Source organism: Leopardus geoffroyi, chromosome E2, assembly GCF_018350155.1.
Source record: "Leopardus geoffroyi isolate Oge1 chromosome E2, O.geoffroyi_Oge1_pat1.0, whole genome shotgun sequence".
NCBI classification, from domain to species: domain Eukaryota; kingdom Metazoa; phylum Chordata; class Mammalia; order Carnivora; family Felidae; genus Leopardus; species Leopardus geoffroyi.
Window position 1 is genome coordinate 57365154 of NC_059335.1, and position 25985 is coordinate 57391138.

The 25985-nt window shown below is 60.4% G+C and overlaps 3 protein-coding genes across 9 annotated transcripts in view; 2 read left to right on the forward strand and 1 right to left on the reverse strand.

Annotated features, from left to right (window-relative positions):
- DNAAF1 (dynein axonemal assembly factor 1) overlaps positions 1 to 3662 on the forward strand; it is a 24125-nt gene extending 20463 nt beyond the window's left edge. For 2 of the 3 annotated variants that reach the window (XM_045441291.1, XM_045441293.1), the window contains 3 exons: positions 395 to 451; positions 1306 to 1672; positions 2693 to 3093. In XM_045441291.1, the coding sequence (XP_045297247.1) occupies positions 395 to 451; positions 1306 to 1672; positions 2693 to 2787 (519 nt within the window). In that variant the 3' untranslated portion in view covers positions 2788 to 3093. Of the gene's footprint in view, positions 1 to 394; positions 452 to 1305; positions 1673 to 2692; positions 3094 to 3541 lie in introns of those variants that run through there. The other variant, XM_045441292.1, reaches the window with a different exon arrangement.
- On the reverse strand, positions 3094 to 12070 carry TAF1C (TATA-box binding protein associated factor, RNA polymerase I subunit C). Of its 4 annotated transcripts, XM_045441287.1 has the most exons (15): positions 11907 to 12070; positions 9742 to 9880; positions 8759 to 8840; positions 8490 to 8587; positions 8329 to 8418; positions 8165 to 8238; positions 7296 to 7534; positions 7039 to 7155; positions 6829 to 6946; positions 6676 to 6747; positions 6415 to 6550; positions 6103 to 6246; positions 5134 to 5308; positions 4921 to 5058; positions 3094 to 4829 (listed from the first exon to the last, which is right to left on the reverse strand). In XM_045441287.1, the coding sequence occupies exons 2-15, from the start codon at positions 9877 to 9879 to the stop codon at positions 3856 to 3858; spliced, it is 2595 nt and encodes an 864-aa protein (XP_045297243.1). In that variant the 5' UTR covers position 9880; positions 11907 to 12070; the 3' UTR covers positions 3094 to 3855. The 4 variants fall into 4 exon arrangements, with proteins under 4 accessions (XP_045297243.1, XP_045297245.1, XP_045297244.1 ...); XM_045441289.1 differs by lacking the exons at positions 8329 to 8418; positions 8490 to 8587; positions 8759 to 8840; positions 9742 to 9880; positions 11907 to 12070 and adding an exon at positions 7950 to 8040; XM_045441288.1 differs by lacking the exons at positions 8165 to 8238; positions 8329 to 8418; positions 8490 to 8587; ... (1 more) ...; positions 9742 to 9880; positions 11907 to 12070 and adding an exon at positions 7950 to 8119.
- A 1990-nt stretch (positions 12071 to 14060) lies between these two features.
- Positions 14061 to 19943, forward strand: ADAD2 (adenosine deaminase domain containing 2). 2 transcript variants are annotated; one of them, XM_045441294.1, is made up of 11 exons: positions 14061 to 14347; positions 14456 to 14599; positions 17209 to 17349; positions 17668 to 17715; positions 17813 to 17938; positions 18031 to 18181; positions 18271 to 18438; positions 18590 to 18819; positions 18934 to 19162; positions 19438 to 19558; positions 19642 to 19943. In XM_045441294.1, the coding sequence occupies exons 1-11, from the start codon at positions 14137 to 14139 to the stop codon at positions 19744 to 19746; spliced, it is 1674 nt and encodes a 557-aa protein (XP_045297250.1). In that variant the 5' UTR covers positions 14061 to 14136; the 3' UTR covers positions 19747 to 19943. The 2 variants fall into 2 exon arrangements, with proteins under 2 accessions (XP_045297250.1, XP_045297252.1); XM_045441296.1 differs by lacking the exons at positions 14061 to 14347; positions 14456 to 14599 and adding an exon at positions 16578 to 16979 and having other exon boundaries at positions 19642 to 19800.
- The last annotated feature ends 6042 nt before the right edge of the window (positions 19944 to 25985 follow it).

Consider the following 25985-nt stretch of genomic DNA (forward strand, 5'->3'; position numbering starts at 1 on the left):
GGCGTGTGTATTGACTGGCTGAACCTTCCAAAACTCTGCGAGGTGGTAGGTGCCATTATCACCCCCACTGTACAGAGGAAGGGAGTGAGAAACCGGTACACTCGTGCTGCACTGGGTTCGGGCCCCGTCACTTTCCCCAGACGAAGGGGCCGTGTCTCTAAAGCCACAGAGAAGCGGGGCAAGAGGTAGCCATTCCCGCAGACCTCGGTCACTGTCACTGCTGCGGTCTGGGTTCCCGACGCGTGTGTGAGAGCGTGCACGGCGGCCCGTCGGGTCCTTCCTCATTTCTCCCGCGCACGGTGCTGGCGCACGACCTGGGCCCACGGGCCATGCGCGCGCCCCTGCCGCGCCTGTGTGCGCGTCGCCTGGTGACGGGGACTCTCTGCTCTTCTAGGACCTGCCCGACTTGGAGGACGAGGACGCCGGCGAGCCTCTGGACGGCCAGGACGAGGTCATCAGCCCCGCCTTCCCGCACGAACCTCGTGTCACGTCACCCCAGTCTTGTCACTTACGGGGCACAGCCCCTTGGCGCGAGTCAGGCGCTCCTGTGCCACGGCACCGCGCCCTCGGCCGTCCCTCACCAAAGGAAGGGCGGCTGCCACCGTCGCCCGCTTCTGTGAGGTCCCCCCGAGGGCACATTGTGTCACGACGTCCAGTACCTGCTTCTCGTACATAACTGCCTGACCACACATCTCTGTCCTTCTCGGGTACCGTACGCTCGCTTTCGGGACGTCCGTCCTATAGCGACACTCCGACGGGGAAGGCGAGCGTCCAGGGCAGGATGGGTGCCCCCAGGTGGACCAGAGCCGCCTCCCTCCGGCATCACCGGGGCCCGAGAGAGAGGAAAGCGTGAGACACCGTCTCCGTCCAGGAGCTCATCACGGAGGAAGGAAACACACACGAGACCACAGTCCCCGTGGGGGCCTCGTCCCCAGGGGGCCGCATCGGGGGGAGCGTATGGCAGCCCGAGGCCGAGGCTCAGAGCGGAGCCCACGTGGAGCCCCGGGAGGGCTGGCGTGGCAGGCACAGGGCGGGCGAGGTGAGCGTGGCCGCACGGCGACAGAAGGTGCAGAGGACCGCGGCCCTGCCGGGGAGCTCGGCTCCGCCCCGGGGGCTCCGGACGCCTGGCCGAGGGCACCGTCCTGACGCCCGACTGCCCGAGGGCACGGCACCGGGCTCCCGCACGCCTTTCTTGTGCGTGACGACAGTATTTCATGACCAGTGAGGGAGCAGAATCAGCACCAGGCATTTGACCGTGACCACCGTGAAAGCAGAAACGTTCACGCGCCTTTTCTCTCTCAACAGGCGTGCGCTCCAAAGGTTACAGCCATCTCGAGCTCGAGTGACGACAGTGACCCTGAGCTGGACTACTCCTCACTCCCAGAGCTGGAAAACATCCCAGATACCCTTTCAAACATATTCGCAATCCCCAAGGACACCTCGAGGAAGGCTGAGACGCCCTTTACAGGCATATTGAAAGCGGCAACAGCAAAGAGGGTCTCGGAAACCCCAAGTCTTAGGGACGCTAAGTCCCCACGCCCACTGATTCAAGAGCTCCACGACGAGGGACCTTCAGGCCAACCACCGACGCCCCCAACCTGCCGAAGGGACACCGCACCGCCCCCTTCCAGTGAGGACGGGGACAGCGGCCTACTCTCAGCCTCTCCCCTAGGTAACGCCACCCTACGAGGCTCGGATGGTGGGGACACGACCCACTTACCCCAGACCCAGGGAGGGCGGGCCGGCGGGCTGGAGAGGGCCGATCACAACAGACCACGGACACCACTGTAGATCGTGTCCGTGTATGGCTCTGACGTTGCTACTCGCTGGCCTGGGCGGACGGCCGCAGAGCCGACACGCTCCTGGGCGGGCAAGCGGGCGCCTCCGGGGCTGCTTAAGGCCACACAGGTCTCCGGGGGCCTGGGGAGCCTGTGTCGTTCCCCACCCCCCGACCCCCGCCCGATCCTCGGCCTCTCCAGACCCAGGCTTCCGAGGGAGGGCGGGGTCTGGGGACACCAGAGCTAGGAGCGCGGGACAAAATGAGGGTGACCCCTGGCCGGAGAGTGGCGTCCTCCGCGTGGACGAGTGGCATGGTGCCGGCAGGGAAGGGAGGTTCGGCAGGCAGGGGGCAGCCGGTTGGGGGGGACACGTGAAGTCACAGACCAACACATCAGCCTGGCCTGGCGCCGGGGGCCCACACACGTGGCCGGGGAAACGCATGTTTGGGGAAGCGGGTAACGGGCAAACGGGGTGGGTGTAAGTAGTTGAGGAACTGTCGCCGGGTCTCTGTCGAGCCCAGACGATTCCTGCTCTCACCCAACACCAGCTGGTAACCAGATTTCTTCCTTTTTTCCTTAAGTTCGTTCATTGATTTCGAGACGGAAAGAGAGACAGAGAGAGCACGCGCGCACACACGCACAAGACCAGGGGAGGGGCAGAGAGAGGGAGAGAGAACCCCAAGCAGGCTCCGCACTGTCAGTGCAGAGCCTGGTTCGGGACCTGAACTCACATGTGAGATCACGACCTGAGCCAAAACCAGGAGGCGGTCGCTTAACCGACTGAGGGCCCCAGGCGCCCCTGCCAGGCTCCCTTCCCGACACCAGCTCACGTGGTTGCCTCAAGGCCCACGCGCAGGAAGACGTGGGGGTTGACCACGTCTCCAGAGAACACGGTTACCCTCTCTCCCGACTAGGAAACATCGCCGAGAAGAACGGGCCACGGTTGGAGACGGAGCTCGCAGAGCCCGAGGCGGGAGGCCGCGAGGACACTGAATTTGGCTCGGACTGAACCCCAAGGTGACCCTTGACTGACGCCCCTAGACTGACGGGGACGGTGAGCCCGTGACCAGGGCCCCCCCCCCCCCGTGGGCGCAGCCCCCCTCGGCCGGGCTCCCCTTGCTTCCAAAGAGCTGCCCTTGCTGAGGGCGCCGGGCGCCCGGCCCCCCCCATGCTGGCACCCCCCCCAAGTGCGACGGCGCTGCAGTCCCACTCAAAGCACAACGTGTCGCCCCCCTCCACCCCCCCCATCCTCCACGGTGTGAACCGTGTAACCACGCACGTCTCCCACGAGCATTACAGACACGCCAGGACCCACCGGGTCAGGGTGTTATTTAATATCTGCGCGAGTCGTGTGTGCCTCTTTCCCTCAGGTGCCCCGAGAAAAGGACCAGTCTTCTCCTCACATGTGTAAGAAATCTGGGTGAAGTCCTGGTGTCCTGTGACGTTGTGGGGGCCCCTTTTCCCCCCAGGACAGCAGGATCTTTCACGGAGGCACATGCCTCGCAGGACATCAATTCACGCATTACACGTCAAAAGCCACGCAAGGGGACGCTGCCGGGCTCGGGCTCAGCGGCCGAGTTTATTCAATCCCTAAACGCGGGACCGAGTGTCTCCCCCTAGAGAACATTAGATCCTGGTCGAAACTGCTCAACAAACACCGACTAACCAGCACCAGCAGCCTCCCTGAGCACGGCGAGGCACCCGCACCGTGACCCCAATGTCGACGGGGCCCCTGCTTTTAAGCACAACACTGTCCCCTGCAGGGAACGAATCCCGACAACACGGACCTTCAGGCCTTTGCACGGGTCGACGGGACCACCGGGGCCTTTGCAACGTGAGGTCGGGAAGGATCCTCGAGCAAAAGCATAAACAGGGAGAAACGACTATTTTGCTGTCCCCGTGGCTCTGACTTGGCTCCCGATCATTTCTGGGGCATTTCCTGCAGTCCCGTGACCTTCAGGAAGCAGAAAGGTCTGCCCCCTGGAGACTGTTCTCTCCACTTCCTGGGCTCCAGCCTGGAAGGGGCAGCTGTCAGAGAAGAAGGGCTCTTGGGGCGGGGGAGCAGCTTCCCGGGGCCTCAGAAGCCCATGCGGGGCTTCCTCCTCCTCGGCTGAGAGCCCGAGGGGACAGGCGCCTGCTGCCTGGAGGGGGTGGCCCGGACGCTGGAGGTCTGGGAAGAGGGCACGGCGGCACCTCCCAGCGTGTGCCTTCGGAGCGGCCGCTCCGCTGAGCCATCCTGGAGGGGCTGCTGCCCGGAGGGGGTGGCCCGGATGCTGGAGGCCTGGGACAGGGGTGAGGAGACGCCTCCCGGGGGGTCCCTGCGGAGCGGTAGCTTGGCCATGTAGTCCCGGAGCGTCTGCTGCCTCTCCGAGGGGACACCCCGAGCCCACGGCTCCTGGGTCAGCTCCTGGGAGGGCGGGGTCACCGGTGGTTGAGGCCTGGCCTCAGGGGACGTCCGGTCTGGGCTGCGGGGGGGGCTGGTGGCGTCCGAGAGGTCCAGGCGGCCGCTGAGCGAGGAGAAAGTGCTGGACAGCTGAGTCCGGCGCTTGTGCCGCTGGGGCCGTTTCCCGGGCCCCGAGCTCCCGCCCTGCTGGCTCTCCCACCAGGCGGCCGCCCGGCCTTCCCAGGCTGCCTCCAAACGCGCACTGAGCTCGTCCTCGGGGCCTGGCTCGGGGGCAGGGGGTGGCTCCGCAGAGGGCGCGGCGCCCAGGTCCCTCCGCAGCAGGAGTCGCCCTTCGGCCATGGCCGCACGGAGACCCTCCGGCACTTTCTGTTCCATCTGCCGCGGTTCCACGCAGCCTAGCACACGGCGGTGGGAGAAGTTGGGTGCTGCCCACACGGGGGGAGGCAGGGGTACCTCCAGCAGGGCCTTCAGCCACCGGCCGCAGCGGGCGGTGGCCTGGGGAGTCCAGGAAGCCACGGGGGCACCGGAGGCGAGCCCGGGGTCCGCCTGGAGGCGGAGGCGCTGGTGGAAGACATCCCCGGCCGCGGAAAGCTGGAAGAGGAACAGGCCTGGCGCGGAGGCAGAGGGCAGGAGCACGGCAGCCAGACCTGCGGGTGGGAGTGACGGTGACGCCAGGGCCGGGGTGGGGGGAGAGGGTGCAGTCCCCCCACCCCCACTCGCTCCCCTGCCCCAGCACACCTATGGTCGGCGCTTTCAGACGCTCCTGCAGCCGCCACTGACTCTTGGGCTCCAGCAGGGGGAACGCAGAGAGGGAGTCGCTGCTGGAGGGGAGAGACTGGGGGGGGCCCGCCAGCCGGGGCGCGGAGGCCCCCGTTCCTGGAGGAAGGACGGGGAGCTGAGGGGCCGCCCATCATCCTGCGCCCCTGCCCCCGGCCCCGCCCGGCCCCTCACCTGCGAGCTGCAGCAGCCGCAGGTGCCCGCCCTGGCCCCCCAGCAGCAGCGGCTGTGCGTGCCCGGGCTGGGGCGGGGGCAGCAGCTGGGCAAACAGGGGGGCGGAGGGGAGGTCGTGATTCCATTTCAGCAGGGGCACCAAGGGGAGGCGCTCATCCACCACGTAGAGCGAGAACTGGGGGCGACAAGAAACAGACCCAGGGCTGTGACGGAGTATGTGATCGGGGGCGGGGGGGAGACACGACCAAGGGTACGTGACCAGACTGCAGGGGCATCCGATGGGGGTGAACGTGGGGGAGGCTGCGACCAAGGGGCACTGTGACCGAGGGGATGCGACCAGACCCAGGGGGCCACGGGTGACTGCCCATGACCGAAGGGGGCACGCGACTGAGGCGCGAGAGAAGTGTTTGATGAGACGGGTAGCTCTGTGTCCCCAGTGTATCCCGGCTCTCAAGATGAGCCGAGGCCCCAGAGCTGACCCAGCGCTGTGGCTGACCTGCCCGCCTCTCCCCCCACCCCTGGCTAGTGTCATATGGGAGGCATTTCCCAGGTGCGTCAGTCACCCCGAGCGCCACACAGGGACAGGCTCTCAGGAGAGGCGCAGAGGAGTCTTGTCACATAGGAACCCACTGGGCCTTCTACGAGCCCGCCCGAGCCTGGAACCTACGCTCGACACACACCTACTAACACCCCAAGAGTCCTGGGGGGTGTGGGGGGCGGGCCCTCGGGGGAATCTCAGATGCCCTGTGACACCCCACGCCTTTCTTCCCTCACCTGGGCCATCCCTGGGGCTGCCTTAAAGCTCTGCTCAGATGTGTCCTCCCCGCGGGGAGGTCCCACCCACCGGTCAGCACATTTCAGGGGCTCATCAACTCATCGGAAGAGTCTCCGGGGTGTCGTCTCTGTGATTCCTGTTTTGACCACCGTCTCTGGGATGGCGTAAGGGGGAGGAAGGAAGGGACCACTCACCTGGGTCAGGATGAGATGGAATGTGGGGCACAGGGGCTCGGGGCCGCACCCCCCCAGGTACCGGGTCAGCAGGACGCGCTCCCCTTTCTGGCACGCTGCTTCTGCCCCCCCACGAAAGAGCAGCAGACCACACCCGGGTGGGCCCTGGGGGAAGAAGCCAGGTCAGCTCCCCCGCGCAGCCGGGGGCCGCGGCAAGACCCCTGACAGTCCCCCCACCGATGGCCCTCTGGGGAAGCCCCCTCCCCGGCCCTGCCCTCCCCCGTGTATCCGCTCTGTCCCCCTGCCGTGCCGATGCCGGTCCCCTCCCCTCACCTGAGTGTCGATAATTTTCACTCCAGTGCGGTCACCCACGGTCAGCACCCGGGGATGGGCCGTGAAGTCTGCCCAGCGCCAGGGAGAGGGGTCCCGGAACACAAGGGTCTCGGGGTCCTTGTAGATTTGCTGCAGCCTTGGGGAGACGGGCCAGCCGTGGGCGGGGAGACGGGGGCTGATGGGGGGGGTGGGTACCGGGGTGACACGGCCCGGGGTCCGGGACGCGCCAGGGTAGAGGAGTGCCACAGGAAGGGGGCATACCCATCCTGGGGGGTCCACAGACAGACAGCTCCCGAACGGCTGCAGACAGCCAGCTCCCCAGGCAGGTGAGGGCTGCGGGGCACAACTGGGGTCAGCTGACCTCCCCTTTCCCACGCCCACCCCCTCGCAGACCAGCCAGTCCGAGCCCCTCACCTGAGGCTGATCCCTGTGGCCCCCTTCCCGATCTGCAGCACCTGGAGGGGGGCGGGGTGCCCCTGCTTACTGACCTTCCACAGGGCACAGTGGTAGTCAGACCGGACAGCCAGCAGGGCTGAGGTGTGGAGAGGGTCAGGGTCAGGGTCAGGCAGCAGGCCGGTCATTGAGGGGGAAAGGACGGAGGAAGGGGGTGTCCCAGGGACTCACCTTCCCCTTGCACGGTGTGGGTCACCACCTGCCGGACAGGCCCTCGGAGCTGGATGTGGCCAGGGTCGCCGAGGGCCTGGGGGTCACCACCCGGGGCCACGCCGACCTCTTGGAAATCTGGGCCTCTCGCTAAGGACAAGCGTGTGAGCTCTGGTCACCGCGAGCCCCCCGACATCCTGCCCTGAGACCACGCCGGGGGCATCTCTCGCCCCACGGGGAGCCGCCTCCACGCCCTCTGGCCCGGCGGGAAAAGATACGCAGCTTGTCCAGGGCGCCTCCCGCAGGGTAGACCAACTGTCCCACCTGGGGCGTCCTTCCGGGCACCCAGGCCAACGCGCCCCCGGTAAACGCGTCGTCCAGGAGGAGCCGCTCCCACCGCGTGGCCAGCTCCTCATGCAGCAGCTCTCCCAGCAGGCCGGCCACAGACGTGCCCAGGACGGGGCCCCCGAGGATGGAGAACCGGCGCTGTCGGAAGCTGAGGGAAGCCCAGGGACACCTGGGGGCAAAAGAAGGGCAGGAGGGTGAGGCTGCGGCAGTGGCAGCGACAGAGAGGAAGACTAGGTTCCATCCCAAGGGAGGCCAGGCCAGTAGGTGCGGTTTCCATCGACCGAGAATCTCTTCCTTTGGGAAACGACCCTATTCCCGCCCCGCCCCCTGCCCCGCCCCGCACACTGCCAGGGTGGTCACATGTCACCTCTGGCTACAGTGATTGGCTCATAGAGAAGCAAGACGCACAGACCAGGCCAACCACCCCCTTCCCAGAACTTCTGCTGGTGCCCCAGGAAAGACAGTGGGTTTCTTCCTCGAAATCAAAAGCTCTCTCACTGCCGTTTAGAAACAGTTCGTCTAGGATAAGCCAAGCAAAGCCAAGTGGATGAGAAAAAAAAGAGACAGAGCCTTATTAACGTCACTTGAGCACCCGATGCAGCCATGCCTGCAGCCCGTGAACCGAATTCTCTCTTCCACTTCCAGTTGCGATTGTGTGTGCACTACGGCTCATGACTGCACGGGGCAGGGGAAACGACCGCGACAGAAACCTACGTCCGTGCCCTGGCTCCTTCCGCCCAACCCCCCCCCCGCCCCCAGCTAGGCCTACTGAGCCCGGCCTTTCTCACTAGCCACTTGCCCCCAGGGCTGGTGTCCACCGAGGTCCTGGAGCAGACTCTTCACACTGACCACTGTCTTCTTCTTAGAATGGCTCTGTGTGGAAAGGCCTTGTCAAGCTCGCACAGCCGACGTTACCCCAAGAAGCGGGGAAGCCTCTCTCCTGGTGGGACCGGGGTTACTCACCCGTGCTCCCTCTAGTTTGAAATTCTCCAGCATCAGCTTCCCCAGGGGCGCAAAGGCTATGTCCCCGTGGTCCCACAGGAAGCGGCTGAGCTGCAGGAGAGGAGGCCAGGTCACTAAGCACAGCCCCGGCACACGACACTGGCCACCGTGCACCTACCCACCTGTTCTGTCACATCCAGCACGGCCCGGGGCTTTCTTCGGAACGGGATACCTCCCCGGAAAAGCAGGTCCCGGGCGGTCACCCCAGGGTCCCAGGGATCTGAGGGAACAGTGAAGCTGGGGAAGGGGTTCGTCTCGGGAACCAGAAAGGGCCCAGAAGTGGGGCCAGGCGTCCCAGATGACCAGAGGGAAGGCCTTTGGGTGGGGGGGTGGGGGGCAGAAGTGACATGGGAGCAGCTTGGGAGGGAGCCCCAAGGACCAAGGTCCTTACCGGGACCAGGAGGCAGCAAGGGAAGGGGCCCGGGGGTCTCTGGCTCCCAGAGCGGGGCTGCGGCCGTGCACGACACCCCATTCTGAGGAAACACAAGCCCGACAACAACACGGTGAGCACGGTCCCAGGCGCTGGCATGTGTCACTTATTAACTCACCGGTACAACGGTCCCCGTCGCTTTACTGGTGAAGAAATGGAGACACAGGGAGCCTGGCCCCCGGACACAGCTAGCCAAGAAAAAGGCCAGGAGCCTGGGGCCAACCTGCGCTTCTGACCCACAGCCGCGCTGGCTCTCAAAGAAGGAGTCCCCGTGCCACTACCGGTGACCCGAGGGCCGCCTGACTCTTGCTTCTGCTGGGGACACCACCCGGTTACTTACTTGGGGAGCCCACAGGCCCGCCCGCCTGGCATAATCCTTAGGCAGCCTGTCTCCTAGTGGGAGCCAGACGGCTTGGGCTTCCAGGCAAAGAGCCTTGTCCTTCCTGTCCCAGAGGCCTCTCCTTCCTTCCCGCCTCATCCCTTCCCACGCACCCCTGCCCCGCCCCCCTTCATCCCCACTGTGCTGGTTCAGAGCCCTTATCACGCTCGGTAATGATTTTATCCTTTCCCCACTGGTCTGTTCTCACTCAGCCGAACCCTTAGTCCCAGAGGCAGGGGTCGTATGTGACTTACTCACGCTGGATTCTCAGGGCCTAAAAAGGTACCCGGTGCCCTGGAGGGGCTCATCAGTGAGCATCTGCCGGGCAAATGTGGGAAAAACTGAGCGGGGCGGGGGGGACGAGCGAGGCGACAGCTCCTGCTCAGGAAACCCTCTGGGGAGAGTAGGGCGTCCTCCGTAACCCCAAGGCGAGGTTCTGCGTGGCAGATTTGTGTCTTGGCAGATGTGCACTAACGCAAAGCCACCCTGCATCCTGACGGTGGGTGCTGGAAAAGGAGGGGGGCAGTGGAGGGGCTGCTGCCGGGGCTCTCCCCGTCATCCTCACCTGGGAGTTCTGGGCCAGGGGCTCAGGCAGGGTGAGCGCGTCTCTCCAGCTACACATGAAAGACAGGTCAGGGGTGTTACTCACACCAAGGGGGCCGGTCCTAAACAACGTGGGTGGGAGCGAGCCGGGGAAGTCCATCCTGGAAAACAAGAACCACGCGTCGAGAGCTTTCTCAGAGACTTGAATCTGACAATGCCCTGCAGGGTTCCCGGGAGAGTAAAGAATCCCCCGAAAGGACTGTTACTTTATTTCGGGAGGGGGATAATGAAGAAAAATCAACATGTAGCCTCCCACCAGATGTTAGTAAGGGCTATACTACAACCAACCAACCATGAGGGAGGTGATGGCAGCCCGAGAAAGCCTCACTCAGAAGGTGGCATTTGCCACAGCCTGAACATGATGACGAACAGAACCACGCAGACAACTGGGATGAGGGCTCCTGGCCGAATGAACAACATGTGCAAAAGTCCTGGGGCAGGAAAGTGTGAGAAACAACTAGGGAGGCCACAGAATAAACGAGGAGCACGGGAGGGGATGACGTCAGACAGGTGGCCAGGGGTCAGCTTGTACCATAGCTGTCACGTGTTACAACCACACATTTGCAGGCTACACACCCTACATCCGAGGCTACGCTCCCAAGACCAACTCCAGTTCACCCAGAGCCAAGGAGTCTTCTTCATCGGTCTTCCCACTGTCAGATGCAGTACCTTGCAGAAAATGCAACTGTGTGTTGATTAATAATAAATTTATCTCTTGGGGCGCCTGGATGGCTCAGTCAGTTGGGCGTCCGACTGCGGATCAGGTCATGATCTCGTGGTTAGTGAGTTTGAGCCCCGCATCCGGCTTGGGCCTGACAGCTCGGAGCCTGGAGCCTGCTTCGGATTCTGTGCCTCCCTCTCTCTCTGCCCCTTCCCCACTAGCACTCCTCTGTCTCTCAAAAATGAATAATAATAAAAAAATTTTTTTAACTAAATAATAAATTTATGTCAAAAGAATAAAAGTTATAAAAAATAGATTTACGTCAAAGGGCTGTGCCAGATACAAACTGTCCCTTGGAACTGCCACTGCGTTTTCCGGGTTTATTCTGTAATCTCCCTACACCCCCGCATCTCATGCAAAACACCTGTCACGCAGGAGCGCCGATAAACGCTTCTCGAATGAACGAATATGTGTTTCTCATGGCACATCAGCCTCACTCTAGGTAGTCTTGCCAGACTGTGAGCTCTCCCAGGGCAGGGTTCCCGGGGCTGGCTGCTGCCGTCCTCCTCTTTCCCACAACAGAACAGGTGAGGGCAGTGGCGGGAATCAAAGAAGGGCTCAGTGAACCCTTGTGCAAAACACTGGCTTCCACGGGACCTTCTGTCCTGAAGGCAGTTAGGGAGTACCCATGCCTCCCAGAGGGGGCTGCATCCCTGATAAACCAGCGTGGGCACGTCTCCAAACACATCTCCAGCTCACGTCTAGCTCATCTCTTGCGCCTGGGCTCCAAGCACACTGACCTCCTTAGGGATTTTTTCGCCGTACTGTCTTTCACCGCACACCCATCTCTCCGCTGAGAATCAACATCAGCATCCTTCCCACCCACCTACAAAATCCTGGGCAGGTTCTCCACCCCCCACACCCTGCACTGTCTCCAGAGCACGCACTGCGATGTATGATTAGATATTTACAGATGAAGCTATTTGATTCAAAACTGCTCCAACAGCCCCCATGGGGAAGGGACTTCACTTCTTCCCAGTGCCTCGGTATACGCTCCACAGTAGCGATTCGTGCACATAAATTCAAAGAACAAATCCAGAAATGAACGACGAGAAAGGATCCAAACGGCCTCAAACAAACCCAGGCAGGCAGAGGGCGCTGGTGGAGCCCACGAGCTCGGAAAAGCCCCCCCGGACGAGGCAGCCTCATTTCCCGCCCTCACCTCCGACCGGCAGAGGCCCCGCGGCAACCGCTGTGTGCCGGACGGCTGCTGCCACGCGTTGCATTTGTGGGATCCTCACCGCACCCCGAGGCAGGAGCTGACAGCCCCTGTGCGGCGGCTGGGGAACTTGTCCCCAAAGCCACATGGCGTGGAGCCCGCGGACTCGCGCACAGACCAAGCCGGAGCTCCGCTCGCAGCCCGGAGACTCCCCTCGCCCCGCCCTCCGGGCGGCGCGCGCACTTACGTGGCCCGGGCTCCGCTGTGCTCGTCGGCGACCTGGAGCTCCGCGGGACACCTGCCTAACCCGCGCGCCACGAGGGAGCCCGCAAACTACCCCCCGACTCCAGCGCCCGAGATGGAACGGCACCACCACGGGTATTAACGGTCTTCCGGGCCGGACCGGAAGTGCTCCCTCGAAGGAAGGAAGTCCCGCCTCCCAGCCTGGCCTGCGCGGCCGCCGCGGAGCGCCACCTCCCGGGTGGAGGGAGAATGGTCACGGAGGCGGCACCTTGGACAGTAGAAGTATATACCGTCCCCTCGGGTCCGTGTAATGAAGGCCAGTTTGATGCGGATTCGAATCCCATCTCTGCAGGCTTGCTGTTCAGTATTAAATTAATTCATTCAACAAACACTTCCTGAGTACGGAGCACTTACTATGAACCAAGCGCTGTATCAGTGAGTAGAAATCCAAAGAATTGTCCTCACATCTGATGTATAAAGCAGGCTTTATAACCAGGGATACAGGTACCTCTAGAGTGCATGAAACTCTCCCAGTGGTCAAGCAAATATAGTTCTAAGCATTGCTTCTCAAGTTCTAGCTTCCATGGCATCATTTGACCGGCGTGTAAAACAGTTACTGGGTGGGGTGGAACCCGATCATTTGCATTGCTAAATTCCCAGTGGATGCTGATTGCACTTGTGTGTGTGTGTGCGGGGGGGGGGGGGGGGGGGGTCACACTTTAAGAGCTACCATGCAATCATAAATCTTACCATTATCTTAACCCAATAGCTCTCAAGCTTGAGCGTGCAACAGAATCCCCTGGAGTTCTTATCAAACCAGTTTGTTGGGCCCCACTCCCAGAGTTTCTGGTTCAGTAGGTATGGGATGTGATTCGAGAACTTGCATTTCTAATGAATTCCCAGGTGATGCTGATCCAGGCACCACACTTGGAGAACCATTATTTTTATTTTTTTATATATTTTTTAAATGTTTATTTTGAGAGAGAGGGACAGAGTACAAGCAGGGGAGAGAGGGAGGGAGAGAGAGAATCCCAAGCAGGATCCACACGCAGTGTGGAACCCGACATGGGCTCTATCCCACGACCCTGGGATCATGACCTGAGTTGAAGTCAAGATTCAAATGCTTAACCGACTGAGCCACCCAGGATCCCTGAGAACGATTATTTTTAAAAGATCAATTTCTAAGTCTAAGTGTCTGATTTCAGTCTAAGTGTCTGAGAACTTTTTCTCCAGTGCGCGTGAATCTTTCCTGCCCGTCTTCCCAGGTCAAACGTCCCTGGATCCACCAACTGTTCCTTCTTTGCCCCAGCATCCACGCTCCCTGGTTAGCACCGTCAGACCCAAAGGTGGCAATCCGTAGCAGCAGCAGCAACGGCGACAGATCTTCCGGACTGTGAACCGAGGGGTCACATTTTCCTGTTCGCTGGCTCCCGTAAGACTCGGTTACATTTGTGGCCCCTTAAAACAATTGCGTACTGCATCATAGACCGTGTGTAAATTGTCCTCATCCCTAACTTCATCTTGTTTTTGCTAGTTTTCCTTCATCCCTAGTCCCTTATCTACTGTCCCGTGGTAGTTTTACAAGCCAACTTAAAACCCCTTCGGGGAAAAAAAAAAAAAAAGCCGGGAGTGCCAAATGGTTAATTGTGGCTAGAGGCTTGGGGAACGCCTCCAGTGAAGTTTTCCAAAGCAGATCCTTCAGATGCTGGGCAGCTGCTTCGATTGATAACACCTAAGGACTCCCCCTACCCCCACCCCACGCAAGCTTTATTGGTTGGGGGCGGTCTGGTGTGATGAGTGTAGTTGGGGGCATCTTGGGGCGGGAGCAAGGGTGAGGCTTTGGATGCGCATCCCCAGGCCCCTTCCCTGGTCTTCACTTCCAGGACCACTCGGGGTTGGGAGAACACCTAACGGGAACCTCGCCCTCCTTCCTCCCCTCCCCACTCCTTGCTTGAAGTCCCCCCGCCCAGGAAGGGGGATATTAGCGAGATCGCTCAACCCCGCCCCGCATCCTGGCCGTTGAGATCCAGGAGGCTGGCCTTCCAATTGGCTGGGCAGGCTGTCCGACATAGCTCTGCAGGCTCTCATTGGCCAGCAGCGAGGTGGGGGCGGGGCTTGCCAGGCAAAGGCCGCCGAGCCCCGTGTTCCTCACGTGAAACCGCGCCAACGCGCGTAAAAGGGCGCAGTCAGAGCGAGATTGGGTCAGCTGTCCCCTCGGGTCCCCGCGTTCAGCCATGGCTTCAACAGCCAGCGCCGCCCCAGGCACGGATGATGGCGGCCGCAGGAAGCCTCGCCTGGCGGCGTCGTTGCAAATCAACCCCAGGCCCAGCCCCTGGCAGCCCTCAGCCAGCCTGGGCCAAGACCCCTGGGAGCCCGCGGTCGCCCCCAGTGCGGAGAACGACGACGACAGGGACGGGCAGCCCCAGGCCTCGGCAGCACTGGACGGTGGGCCCAGGGCGGGGACCGGAGTCAGGGAGCTGGGGGCAGCCCGGGCACGGGAAGACTTGGGGGTACGGATGGGGAGGTCCCCCAGGGTCTCTGTCCTGCCCGCAGGGCCCGCCGGGGACCTCCCGAAGGCGGCCGGACAGCTGGGCCTGCAGCTCAAGGACCCGCCGCCGGGCCAGGCTGTGGCCTTGCTCACGCAGTATGCAGCCAGTCTGGGCGTCTCCCTGGTCTTCCGAGAGGACCAGACGGCAGGTGAGGCCCCGAGGCCCGCGATCGCAGCGCTCCCTGGGTGGAGGAGGGACCGTGAGCTGGGCCTGAGCCTGGAGCCCGCCTGCTGGAGACCTGCTGTGAGCCCCCCCAGACCTCCAACTGGCGAGGTGTCAGCAAGTCGGCCTCTGAAAGTTCCGACAGGTTAAGGGATTTGGCCCAAGCCACGCAGCCTTTCTGCACTGTTTTTTTCTGAGGGCCGATTCCATGCAATTACAGTTGCCATGCCGACATTGTAGCTCCCAGAGTGACTTCTCAAGCCCAGTGTGATCATGGCAGCCCTGGATGGAGCTGTACTCGTTACCCTGTCCTTTCCTCTTCCTCAGTGTATCCCACCCCCCGACCCCCCACCTCCGACACAGACACACAGAGCAGGACCCCAGGTCCCAAAACCAGGTTCCCTTATGCCAGAGCATTCCCAGTTTCTAAGGAGATGGTAAGAGAGTTATCTGTCCAGCTGTTGGGAGCGTTTGTACAACTGCCAAAGAGAACCCCAAGTGAATAGCCCAAAAGGTACCGTATTAAAAACGTACTTGGGGCTTCTTTTCATCATGGGTGGTAAGGCAGCAGGTGTGGAAATGACTGTCAAAGAGGAGGAAGTTCAGATCCGTAGGAAAAGGAGACAGACCTCGCCACATAGGGCCACAGGGGACAGGACCAGAACTGGTTGGGAGGCAGAAGGGGGGGAGAGAAAAACGCAGGGCCTTTGTTGGGGTTTTCTTGGGAAGGAATGGTTGAGGCCGGGTAGGTACGCTGGGTAAGCCTAGGATTGTGCAAAGCAAGGCACTGAGTAAGTTTTGGGCTTATGAGGGGATCCCTACTTGCCCAGTACCTGTCCGTGGGGGTGATCTAGGGTTGGTGGCCGGGGTATGAGCTCTGGATTGGTTGGTTTCTGTGTGAGAGGTGCGTTTGCAGGGAAGTGGTTTGTCCTCTCTAGGAATTAGCCAGTCCTAGGAGAGGCGGTCTCCAGAATCAAAGCCCCAAATTCAGAAGCATCAAGGATGCAGAAAATAAGAAGACGGGTTCAGCACAGACGATCATAGCTCACCTTCTTGGGTCCTGGGCCATGAGCCAGGCCCCTGTTGGAAGGGCTTCGGCCACATGAACTCATTGAGTGTTCATGACTATTCCTTAAGAGAGGCATGGTATTGTCCCCACGTTACAGATGGGAAGACTGAGGCCAGAGAGGGTGTAGCCGATTTACACTGTGTGAACCACTGGGTTATATCGCCTCTCCCTTCTACTTAGGATACCCCTGCCCCTTGTTTATGCGGGTGGGCGCTGTTTTTCTAGTTTTTATTTGGTAACATTGTAAGGAATAGTAAGGAAGAGCTCCTAGAAGCTCTTCACCGAGATCCCGTTAGCCTTTTCACCTTTGTTTTGTGGATGTCTCTCTCTCCCCCTCTTAATGTATATATAAATACATTATTTTTTTTTTCTGACCAAAGTTAGTTTACCCCTTAAATGCCTAAGTGTATTTCCTGAGAACAAGGACGTTTATTTTACATAACGACGGTGAGTGATCAAGTTCGGGAACGACAACACTGATGTGATGCTGTAACCTAACGACCACTCACACCCGCGTTTTGCCGCTTGTCCCGGTAATAACCATTTTCCCACGCGGCGTGACCTGTCATGTAGCTGCCGCGTGTCTTCAGTCTCCTTTTATGTGAAACCACTCCCCGGCCCGTCTTTGTCCCCGGGAAAATGGATGTTTTTGGAGACTAAAGGCTGGTGGTTTCGTGGAAAGTCCTACCATTTGGGTTTATGTGTCTCCCCAGGACCGGGTTCAGGTTATGATTCTGGGCACAAGCGCACGGGGTAACCTCCTGTCCTTGGCTGCACTTGCCACAGGGAGGCCTGTGCTCTGTCCCACCACGGGCACCGTCAGCTGGGGGGCGAGGCCTGAGTGCAGGCGGGGTTGTTGGGGGGGGGGGGGAGGTCCGCCAGCTGTCTTCACTTGCCCCGTTGTGGTCAATCCGGCCCCAGGAGCTTCTCCGATGCCAGTGCTCCTCCTGCACCCGCTAGGGGGCATTCCGGATGTCCTCCGACAGGGAGTGAATCTCTGTGCTAAGGCTCCCGCAACACGAGCCCAGACCTCGGCTAGTCGCGGGCAGCCCGGTACTTGGAAACGGATTCCTCTCTTAAAGAAGGAAGACGTTTTAGCCAAGAAAGAGAAAGCGTGCTGCCGACCGAGGAGCCGAATCAGCAAGCAAATAAAACCGTTTGATGCCGTGCGTGAACGCGGGGGCTTTGACCACAAGCCCTTGGCCAAGGTCCCCAGAACGAAATGCGTTCCTCGTGCAGGACTGCCGTGGATCCACACTGCACGTTCGGAGTGCATTCAAACGTGTTGTATTTTGTGGTAGTCTTTTTAATATTGTTACTCATTTTTCACGTGTCATTATGTCGTTTGTAGTGAATGCCCCCCTCTTTTATTTTTCGTGGTTTTCTTTTGTGGCAGAATTGCCCGACGGCCAATAGGTGGCAGTGAGGGTAGGGGTGGGGTGAGGAGGAAGCGGCTGTGGCTCAGGTGGGCCCACTGGGGGATGGACCGTGGGCTCGCAGCTTCACCCCCCTCCCTCCTTCCTCAGACCCCTGCCTCCCGTTCTCCGTGTGCGCAGAGGTGGATGGCCTGCTCTGCCCCTCGGTCAAGGCCAGCAGCAAGCCGGAGGCCAGACAGCAGGCGGCGCTCTCCGCCCTCCGCTACATCCGGAGTCAGCCGGGGAGCCCAGGTGAGGGGGGCCGGTGACCCCAGTGGGGGCGTGTGCACGATTGGGGTGTCGCAGAGACCATCTGGGCATCAGGACCTGGCCTGTGGGGAGCCGGGGAGCGGGATGTGAGCTGACCCCTGCCCTAATTCCTTTGAAGCCTGCCCCCCCTGGGGGTGCAGGGCCGGCCGGCTGGCCGGGGGCAGCCCAGGAATTTGGGGTTTCTGGAACATGATCCGATCACATTCCCACCAGATGGAACTTCTTGGCTTCCAGAAGGACAAAAAACCGGAGGGCAGGCCCTGGTACCCATGGCAACCTGCCCCCTTGTCTCTCTTCCAGAGTCCCCAGAGACCCCCAGCAGGCTTCCACTCGATCCTCTGAGTGTAGGTAGGTGGGCCCCCATTGACCCGGCCCCCGTGGTGAGGAGAGGGGCACAGCCTGCGAGGCCCCCACCTCCCCCCTCCCCCCTCCCCCCCACGTGCAGAGAACATCCTGACCCACGAGCAGCGCTGCGCGGCCGTGGTCAGCGCCGGCTTTGACCGTCTGGTGGACAAGACCTCCCCATACTGGGCCTGTAAGGGCACTGTGGCTGCGGTCATCCTGGAGAGAGGTAGGGCTTGCCCCGCCCCGCAGCCCGCAGCCCCCACCCCCCTACTGGGCCCCCTGCCTCGGCTGGCACGTCTCCGCCCCCTCGCCTTACAGAGGTCCCCGGCGCCAGGGGCCACGCCAAGGAGGTCTACCAGCTGGTGGCGCTGGGTACAGGCAGCAGCAGCTGTGCCCGCCGGCTGCAGTTCTCAGGCCGGCAGCTCCACGACGGCCACGGGCTGGTGGTGGCCCGCCGGGCCCTGCGCAGGTGAGGGGCGGGCAGGGCAGGCACTCGGGGGCAGCCCCCGGGGCAGGAGGCCCCACGGCCCCAGCTGCTTCTCCACCTGCCTCTCCCAGGTTCTTGTTCCGGCAGCTCCTGTTGGCGACACAGGGTGGCCCCAAGGGCAAGGAACGGTCGGTACTGGCCCCCCAGCCTGGGCCTGGGCCCCCCTTGGCCCTCAAGCCCCGGATCTTCCTGCACCTGTATATCAGCAACACCCCCAAGGGAGCTGCTCGTGACCTCTAGTATGTGGGGGGTCCGGGGCGGGGGGTCCCTCGGTTTGCCTGCATCGGGGAGGGCAGGATGTGGGGGCTAGGAGGACAGCCCTGACTCTCGCGTCCGGTGCCTGCGCTCCCCCTGCCCCCCTGCCCCCCTGCCCCCCCTGCCTCCCTGCAGCCTCCCACCGTCCGCTGAGGGCAGCCTCCTGCACAGCTCGTCCTCCCGCATGCAGGCCCACATCTGCGGGGAGCTGAGGCCCGTGTGCTACATAGCGCCCGCCCTGCGCGACACCCACGTGGGCTGCCTCTCCACCAGCGACAAGCTGGCTCGCTGGGTCGTGCTAGGGCTGGGTGGCGCCCTGCTCGCCCACTTCCTGCCTCCCCTCTACGCCACCAGCCTTGTCCTGGGTGAGGCCCCTGGTGGGGGAGGGGGCGGGGGGTGGGGAGCTGTGGTGAGGGTGGAAGGTGGGCTCTGGGTGGGGTGTGTGACTCAGACCTCGTGCCGTGCCTCTGTCCCCACAGCCGACCCCTGCCACGACCCCCCAACTCTGAGCAGGGCCATCCACACCCGGCCCAACCTAGACGGGGTCTTGGGGCCCTATGCCCGTACCACGCTGCACCTGTTTGCAGGGCCCCCTGTGGCCCCCTCGGATCCTACCCCCAGTGCCTGCCATGGCCTGAGCCTCAACTGGAGCCTGGGGGACACCGACGTTGAGGTTGTGGATGTGGCCACCGGGCGTGTGAAGGCCGAGTAAGAAAGGCCGAAGGGCGGGCTGGTGGTGGGGTCCCTGTCTCCCTGCCCACGGGGAGGGAGAGTACATCTGGTCCCCAGCTTGGTTCCAGTCCTAGCTCTGGGACTGTGGCCGGTGCTTCCATTACCCACCCTGTGACACCCGCGAACCCAAGATCACCAGGGCGAGAAAGGAGGTGGCAGGAGAGGCAAAGGAGGTGGCAGGAGAGGCGTGGCGCGGGTCTGATAGTCTTTCTACCATCGGGGATTTTCACACCTCCTCTCTCCAACTCCAGGGCCTCCCTCGGGCCTCCCTCCCGCCTCTGCAAGGCAGCCTTTCTCCGGGCCTTCCGCCAGGCTGCCAGAGCTCTCGGGAAGTCCTGCCTCCTGGCCTTGAAGACCTACGAGGCAGCCAAGGTCAGCGCCTTGCCACCCTTGTAGCCCCTCGGTCCCGCACCCCCAGCAGGCACGCGCCCCCCCACTCTCCTGTCCTGTCCTAGGCTGGACCCTACCAGGACGCTCGCAGGCAGCTGTCTCTCCTCCTGGACCAGCAGGGCCTGGGGGCTTGGCCCTCAAAACCACTCGTGGACAAATTCAGAGACTGAAACCGACCTGCTGAAGCGGACGAGGTCCCCGAGCCAAGCTGGACCCTGCTGTCTCTGGGGAAGGGTGGGGGGGGAGGTGCATGGGGCGCTGGGGGGGATGCATGGGAGAAGTTGGGGTTACAGGGAGAGGCCTACAGGGTGGGGGGTGGGGACTATGGCACACCGGGGACTTAAATAAAAGTGTAGTTTCTGGGGGATTCTAGCTGTTGCTGCGTTTTTTGGGGGAGGAGGGGGTCACCTGCAGCCCACTTGCTTCCAGATTCATGAGTGGGGCGGGGCCCCCTAGCAAGCAGAGAGGGCTTCCAAGGAGTTGGACAACATGGAAAGTTGTTCTACAAGGAGGGGGAGAGCAAGAATGTTATTAGCAAAAAAAACAAAAAAGGATTATCTCAGGCATGGAACTTTCTAGGGGCAGAAGCAAAGTGTCTTATGCGGATTACCTCCTTTTTCTTTGGGGGGTAGAGAGGACCCAGGTGGCCGACTGGGGGTTGAAAAATTCCTGACTGACCAGTTAAGGCTACCTTTCTGGGGAGAGTGAAACTGCAGTGAGATTATGAATTAAACCCCAAACCCCGGTGTGGGAACTCAGGCTAAGCGACTCCATATTGGGCCTGTGGTTTTTGTAAACACAGAGTCACTTTACTGTGGCGCCAGCTGTGGCTCAGTCCTGCCTGCCAGCTCCAGGGGAGGCCGTGACTGGGGACCCTAAATCCCATGACTGGGGTCCTTCTAAGAAGAGACACAGACACACAGAGGGAGGAGGCCGTGTGGACACGGACCCAGAGACAGCAGCGCTGGGACCACAAGCCAAGGAGCACCGAGGATGGCCAGCCACTACCAGAACCGGGAGGGAGGCGCGGGCTGGTTTTGTCCCCAGAATCTCCAGAAGGAACCAGCCCTGCCGGCATCTTGACCTCAGACTTCCGGCCTCCAGAGCCGGGAGGGAATAACTGTCCGTTTTCAGGCACCGAGGGTGGGGTACTTGTTATGGCAGCCCTGGGGAGCTGACGGAGGGGGTCATGCAGAGCGGGGCCTCGGTCCTTCGGTGCCGCCCCAGCTGTTCCGCCTGGGTGGATGGAGGGATTGCCTGGGCCTGCGAGCCTAGCAGGGCCTGGTGGGCGTTTTTCCTCGCTTTCCCTCCAGGGGGCTGTAGGGAGCCCGCGGAGGGGGGGCTCTCAGGTGCTCTGAGGGCCTGGGGGGCGGGGTGGAGACCATCCTCGCTGCACCTGCACGTGTCTGGACACCTGGGCACCCCGCCAGCCTGGACAGTGTCCACGGAACAGGTGCACGGGCCACTGGGACGTCTGGAGACCTGGGGCCAGGGATGGCTGAAATCATGCCGGCCCCCCCTCCCCGGCCCCACACACCCTGCGGCCCGAGGCTCCCTGCACCCGCAGCCCTTTTAAGGCTCAGGACCACAGACTGCTCCCCCGGGTGGGCCTTGGAAAGCTGGGTCAACGGGGCCAGGCCAGTGCTGATGCTGAAATCCTGGCATGGTGTCCCCTCCCTCCGGACCACCCCTCTGCCCCTGGGTGTGTGTGGCCTCTGCCAGCCACTTAACCTCAGCGTACTTGGGTCACCGCATCTAGACAAGTAATCAGGAGGGCTGCCTGGTGGTGGTCTCGAGGTGGGAGGTGCAGTTGAAAGAAAGCGGTCCAGCTGGTGTGACTGCAGAACACCCAGGAAGCTGCTGGGGGGAGGGGGAGGGGAGGAGAGGAGCAGGGAGGGAAGGGAAGGGGAGGAGGAAAGGAGGGAAAGGGAGGGGTGAGGAAGGGAGGGGAGGGGCGGGGGAGGGGACTTGCGGGAGGGGGAAGGTGGGGAGGGGCTGCCTTGGCCCCTGGTGCTCAGGAATGCGCTTGTGTGCCCAGGGAAGTTTGAAGCAGGGGGGCGGCCCCAAAGCCAGGTAAGCTCTGGTTATCTTATTTGCCCGAGGAAACTGCTGGGTAATTTACCCGTTAGTCATTATTTCTCTAAAAGAAACTTCTCGGGGCGACTCTGAAATAATGATTTCTCTTGGTTACTGTTTTCAGGGACGAGAGGATTTTTAAAACACCCAAGCCTATTAATTAGCCCGTTTATTGCACGTTGTTGTCCCCAGGAGATAATTTACATTGATTTACTTTTTGTACCCCGGCGGTGCCTACAGTAGCCACCCCACGCTGCAGTTTCAGGCAATGAGGCTTTTGATTTCCATCCATCACATAATCACTGGGTAAACAAGTTATTCAAAGTGACATTAACTCTGTTGTGTTCTGCTAAGTAAGGAATATTTGTTCCCGCGTGGCATAAATCTGCCTGTCCGAGCCCTTCCTCCCAAGACAGTCCTCATTTCGCACAGCGAGGACGATGACGAAGGCTGCTTTCGAAATGGAGAGTCTGTTAATGTCTTCTTGGCCTGATGCCCTGGGGGTGAAGTTTTGCCCCCATATTTATTTTTTTCACGTTTATTGATTTTTGAGACAGAGAGAGACAGAGCATGAACGGGGGAGGGTCAGAGAGGGAGGGAGACACAGAATCTGAGACAGGCTCCAGGCTCCGAGCTGTCAGCACAGAGCCCAACGCGGGGCTCGAACTCACAGACCGCGAGATCATGACCTGAACCAAAGTCGGACGCTTAACCGACTGAGCCACCCAGGCGCCCCTTGCCCCCATATTTAAATTGCGAGGTGATGTAATCTAGCTGGGCGCGACTCAAAGCCCCCCGCAAGTGAGTCAGCCACAGATGCCATAGTCTGTGGGGATCTCGGTGGTTGAACTGGGAAGGTAGCAGAGTGGTGTGCCTGGCTCTCGGCTGTTGTCAGGCCTGTCTTGCTCCCAGCTCCCGGAGGTGGCCCCCTGTTTGTTTCTCCTGGTGTCCCCGGGCAGGGGTCTCCCACATTGAAGATGCCTGATAAACCAGCATTGAATGGAAATGAATGAATTATAGGATGTCCTCTTTACAGGGGTTGGTTCCAGAGAGAGAATAGAAACCTCGTGCTCCAATATGATGTCAGACGAGATTCTGAAATTTTCCATCTTATTGTGGCCCGGGTCATGATCTCACAGTTGGTGAGTTCGAGCCTCGCTGACGGCACAGAGCCTGCTTGGAATTCTGTCTTCCTCTCTCTCTCTGCACCTCCCCCGCTTGCTGTATCTCTACCAAAATAAATAAACTTAAAAAAAAATGGGCAGTCACAGAGGCTGATGGCTCTGAGATGTATGTATGGGACTGTACAAGTGTCTCGGGGCCGTTAGGAAAGGAAAACATTTCATTGCCTAGAGTTGGTGCTGGTCGAGAAGACAACGCGTGTGGATGTTGGTCCCGGCCAACGTGAGTGGGGACAGAAGCTCCTTACCCTTGCCAGAGCCAGCGGCCAGGGTTTGGTGTGGACCTCTGACCTGAGGACACCTTTACAAGCTGCTACAGGAAACGGGATACAGGGTGGACCAAACGCTGTGACATACAACCCTGCAATTTCCGTGGCTTACTCGGGAGAAACTCTTCTCCCGCTGGTGCAATTGACGCAGGGGATTAGATGGCCATCTTGTGGCCACACCACTTAGGGCAGGGCCAACAAACTTTCCATAAAGACCCAGAAAGTAAATATTTCCACTTGTGGGCCTACGGTCTCTATTGCAACGACTTGACTCTGTGGTGATAGCCCCCAACGCACTCTAGGCAATGAAAGGGCCGTGTGTTTCAATAAAACTTTATTTACAAAAACAAGAGAGGCAGATGTAGTTTACTGACGCCTGGCTTAGGGCCTGGAGTATTCCTCTGAATCTGCAGGGCTCGTGGGGTGAGGGCAGGAGGGAAAGCATAGAGGACCGTGTAGCCCCGTGCCACAATGGCACACACCTTTTCCACCACATTCCACGGACCGGAACCTTGGCCGTGGCTCCCCTACCTGCAGGGAAGCTGGAAATGTGGAACAGGACTGGATGTTGGCAAGCCTGTGGCAGCCTCCGCCTCCGGCCCCACCAGGAAGGGAAAAGGACAGCCTCAAGGTGGTTGGTAACACAGGGACAGGCCCTGGAACCGGCAAAGCTGAGTGTCAATGTCAACTCTGCCCACCAACGAGCTGAGCTGGTGAGTGTGTGAGACCCAGAGCAGAACCAAGGGCCAGGACTTCCCTCTGGACCAGGAAGCCTGCTTCTTTCAAAGACCAAATATCCTCCCTGTGGAATAGTGTCTTACAGGGAGGATTAGATCTTAGCACCATCTTTATAGTGAGAGAGAGCCCATTCCCTCTCTCTGACCCTCCCCCGTTCATGCTCTGTCTCTGTCTCAAAAAAATAAATAAACGTTAAAAAAAAAAAAAAAAAAAAAAAAAAAGCATAGAGTCTGAAGCCAGCCAGACTGGGTTCAAATCCGGAATCCATCACTGTTGGCCAGGTGACTTGGGCTATTCACCCACCTTCCCTGAGCCTCAGTTGCTTTGTCTGTAAAATGGGGATAATCATACCTTCCTCAGAGGGTGCCATGAGAATCCAGGGATGCGTGTGAAGTCATGGGGCAGAAGGTGGGGGCAGCCGGCCCCCTATACATGCTGTGATTGTCCCGAATCATGTGGTTGCTGCCCAGCACCTCCTTCTCCTTTGGAACGGTGCCCCAATTTTCCTCCAGGAAGACTCACCCTCCCCATTCTCAGCCATGTGGTTTGGGTGGGATTGATTGAGCCTATCTTCGGCTCCAGGGCGAGCCCCAACTCGAGTAAACCCATCAGTGTAGCCACAGAAATTGTTTCAGGGCTGTGGCAGTAAACCACTCAGCCAGTAGGACTCAATGAAAACGCATGCTTGGGATTCTGGGGGAACAAAAGGCTTCTGCCTTCCGTGGGCTTGATGGAACGAGGGCTGTGAGGCTTGGAGCTTGGGCAGCCATCTTGTAGTCATGAGGGGAGCCTGGGGGTGAAGCTGACACACCGAGGGAGGCAGAGGGAAGATGCAGAGGATCTGAGCTTGTTTGATATTGATGACATTGGCCAAACACCTGGAACAAGCCCTACCTGACTCCATCTGGATTTTCAGTTATAAGAGCCAGTCTGTCTCCTTTTGTCTGTTTGCCTGCTTATTTAATGAAGTGTGAATAGGGCTTCATCCCTAACTGGTATTTCTGGGTCTGTCCTAGAAAGTGTTTAAGCTGTACCTGTTGGGACACCGGAATAGGCATCCGGATGACAGGGAATTTGCTTTCCTACAATAAACCTTTGGCGTTTTCCTGGGTACACCGTCTCCCAGACAACTGGAGTGCGGACGGACTTGAACTCTAGCAGCCCGTGGGGCTGATCCCACACCCTGGGTGTACTGCCTTCCCTTCCCTGACTCGCTTCTCTCTCTCCAGCCAGTATTTACCAGGGTCCCGGATAAACCACCTGCCTGTATGTCCTTGACTCAGGGTTTGCTTCTGGGGGAACCCAAAGACCTGGGGGAACCAAGTGAGACCTCCTCAGAAGCCTGTCTGCATGTCCCCATGTCACTGGCGTCCTCAAACTGTGCTCTTCCTTCCTAGGACTTACCACGAGCCATGCTGGTCTGGTCCAGTTCATTGCCTTCTGGAATTATCTGCGGTCTGACTTCCTGCGTGCCGGCTTCCTCTCTACTCAGGACCGCACCTGCCGGGCTAACCGCCGCGTCTGCCGGGCTAGAACAACACCCAGCACATCGCAGACACTTAAGTAATACTGCCCGGAAACCAACTATTGTCCCTCCCAATCGGTCTTGGCTGTGGCCCAGGGGTGGATGACCCCTGACCCCTACCACCCCTCACCCAGCGGCCCCGTGACCAGACCTGCCCCAATACAGCAGAGAAGCCACAACATCACTTTTTAATATCGTTTAATGTTTCTCTTGGAGTTGCGGGGGGGGGGGGGGCGGGGGGCAGGGGACCCCTGAAGCTTGGGACTGCCGAGCTCCCCAGGGGATCTTATTTTAAGCTGGTCATTGGCCAAGTACAGTGGAAGCCTTTGGAACAGCAAGATTGGCTAATTGTAGCTTGGGGCGCCCAAATTCGTTCCGTTCCCTGCCGCCCTTGGTTTTGTCCCCGAGAGCAAAGGTGACTTATCAAAGTCTCGCCACATTTTTCACGTGTTGTTTGGTGCAGGCCACCGCCATGGCAGAGCTGGGCTGAGTGCAGTCTCAGGCGGGGCCCCTCGGATGACCAGGGAGCCACAGGGCTCTGGGGGACAGCCCTTTGTTTCATTTTTAGCTGACATCACGTTCCTGGAGGGGCCCCTTCGTTAGGGGTCAAATGCCGGGTC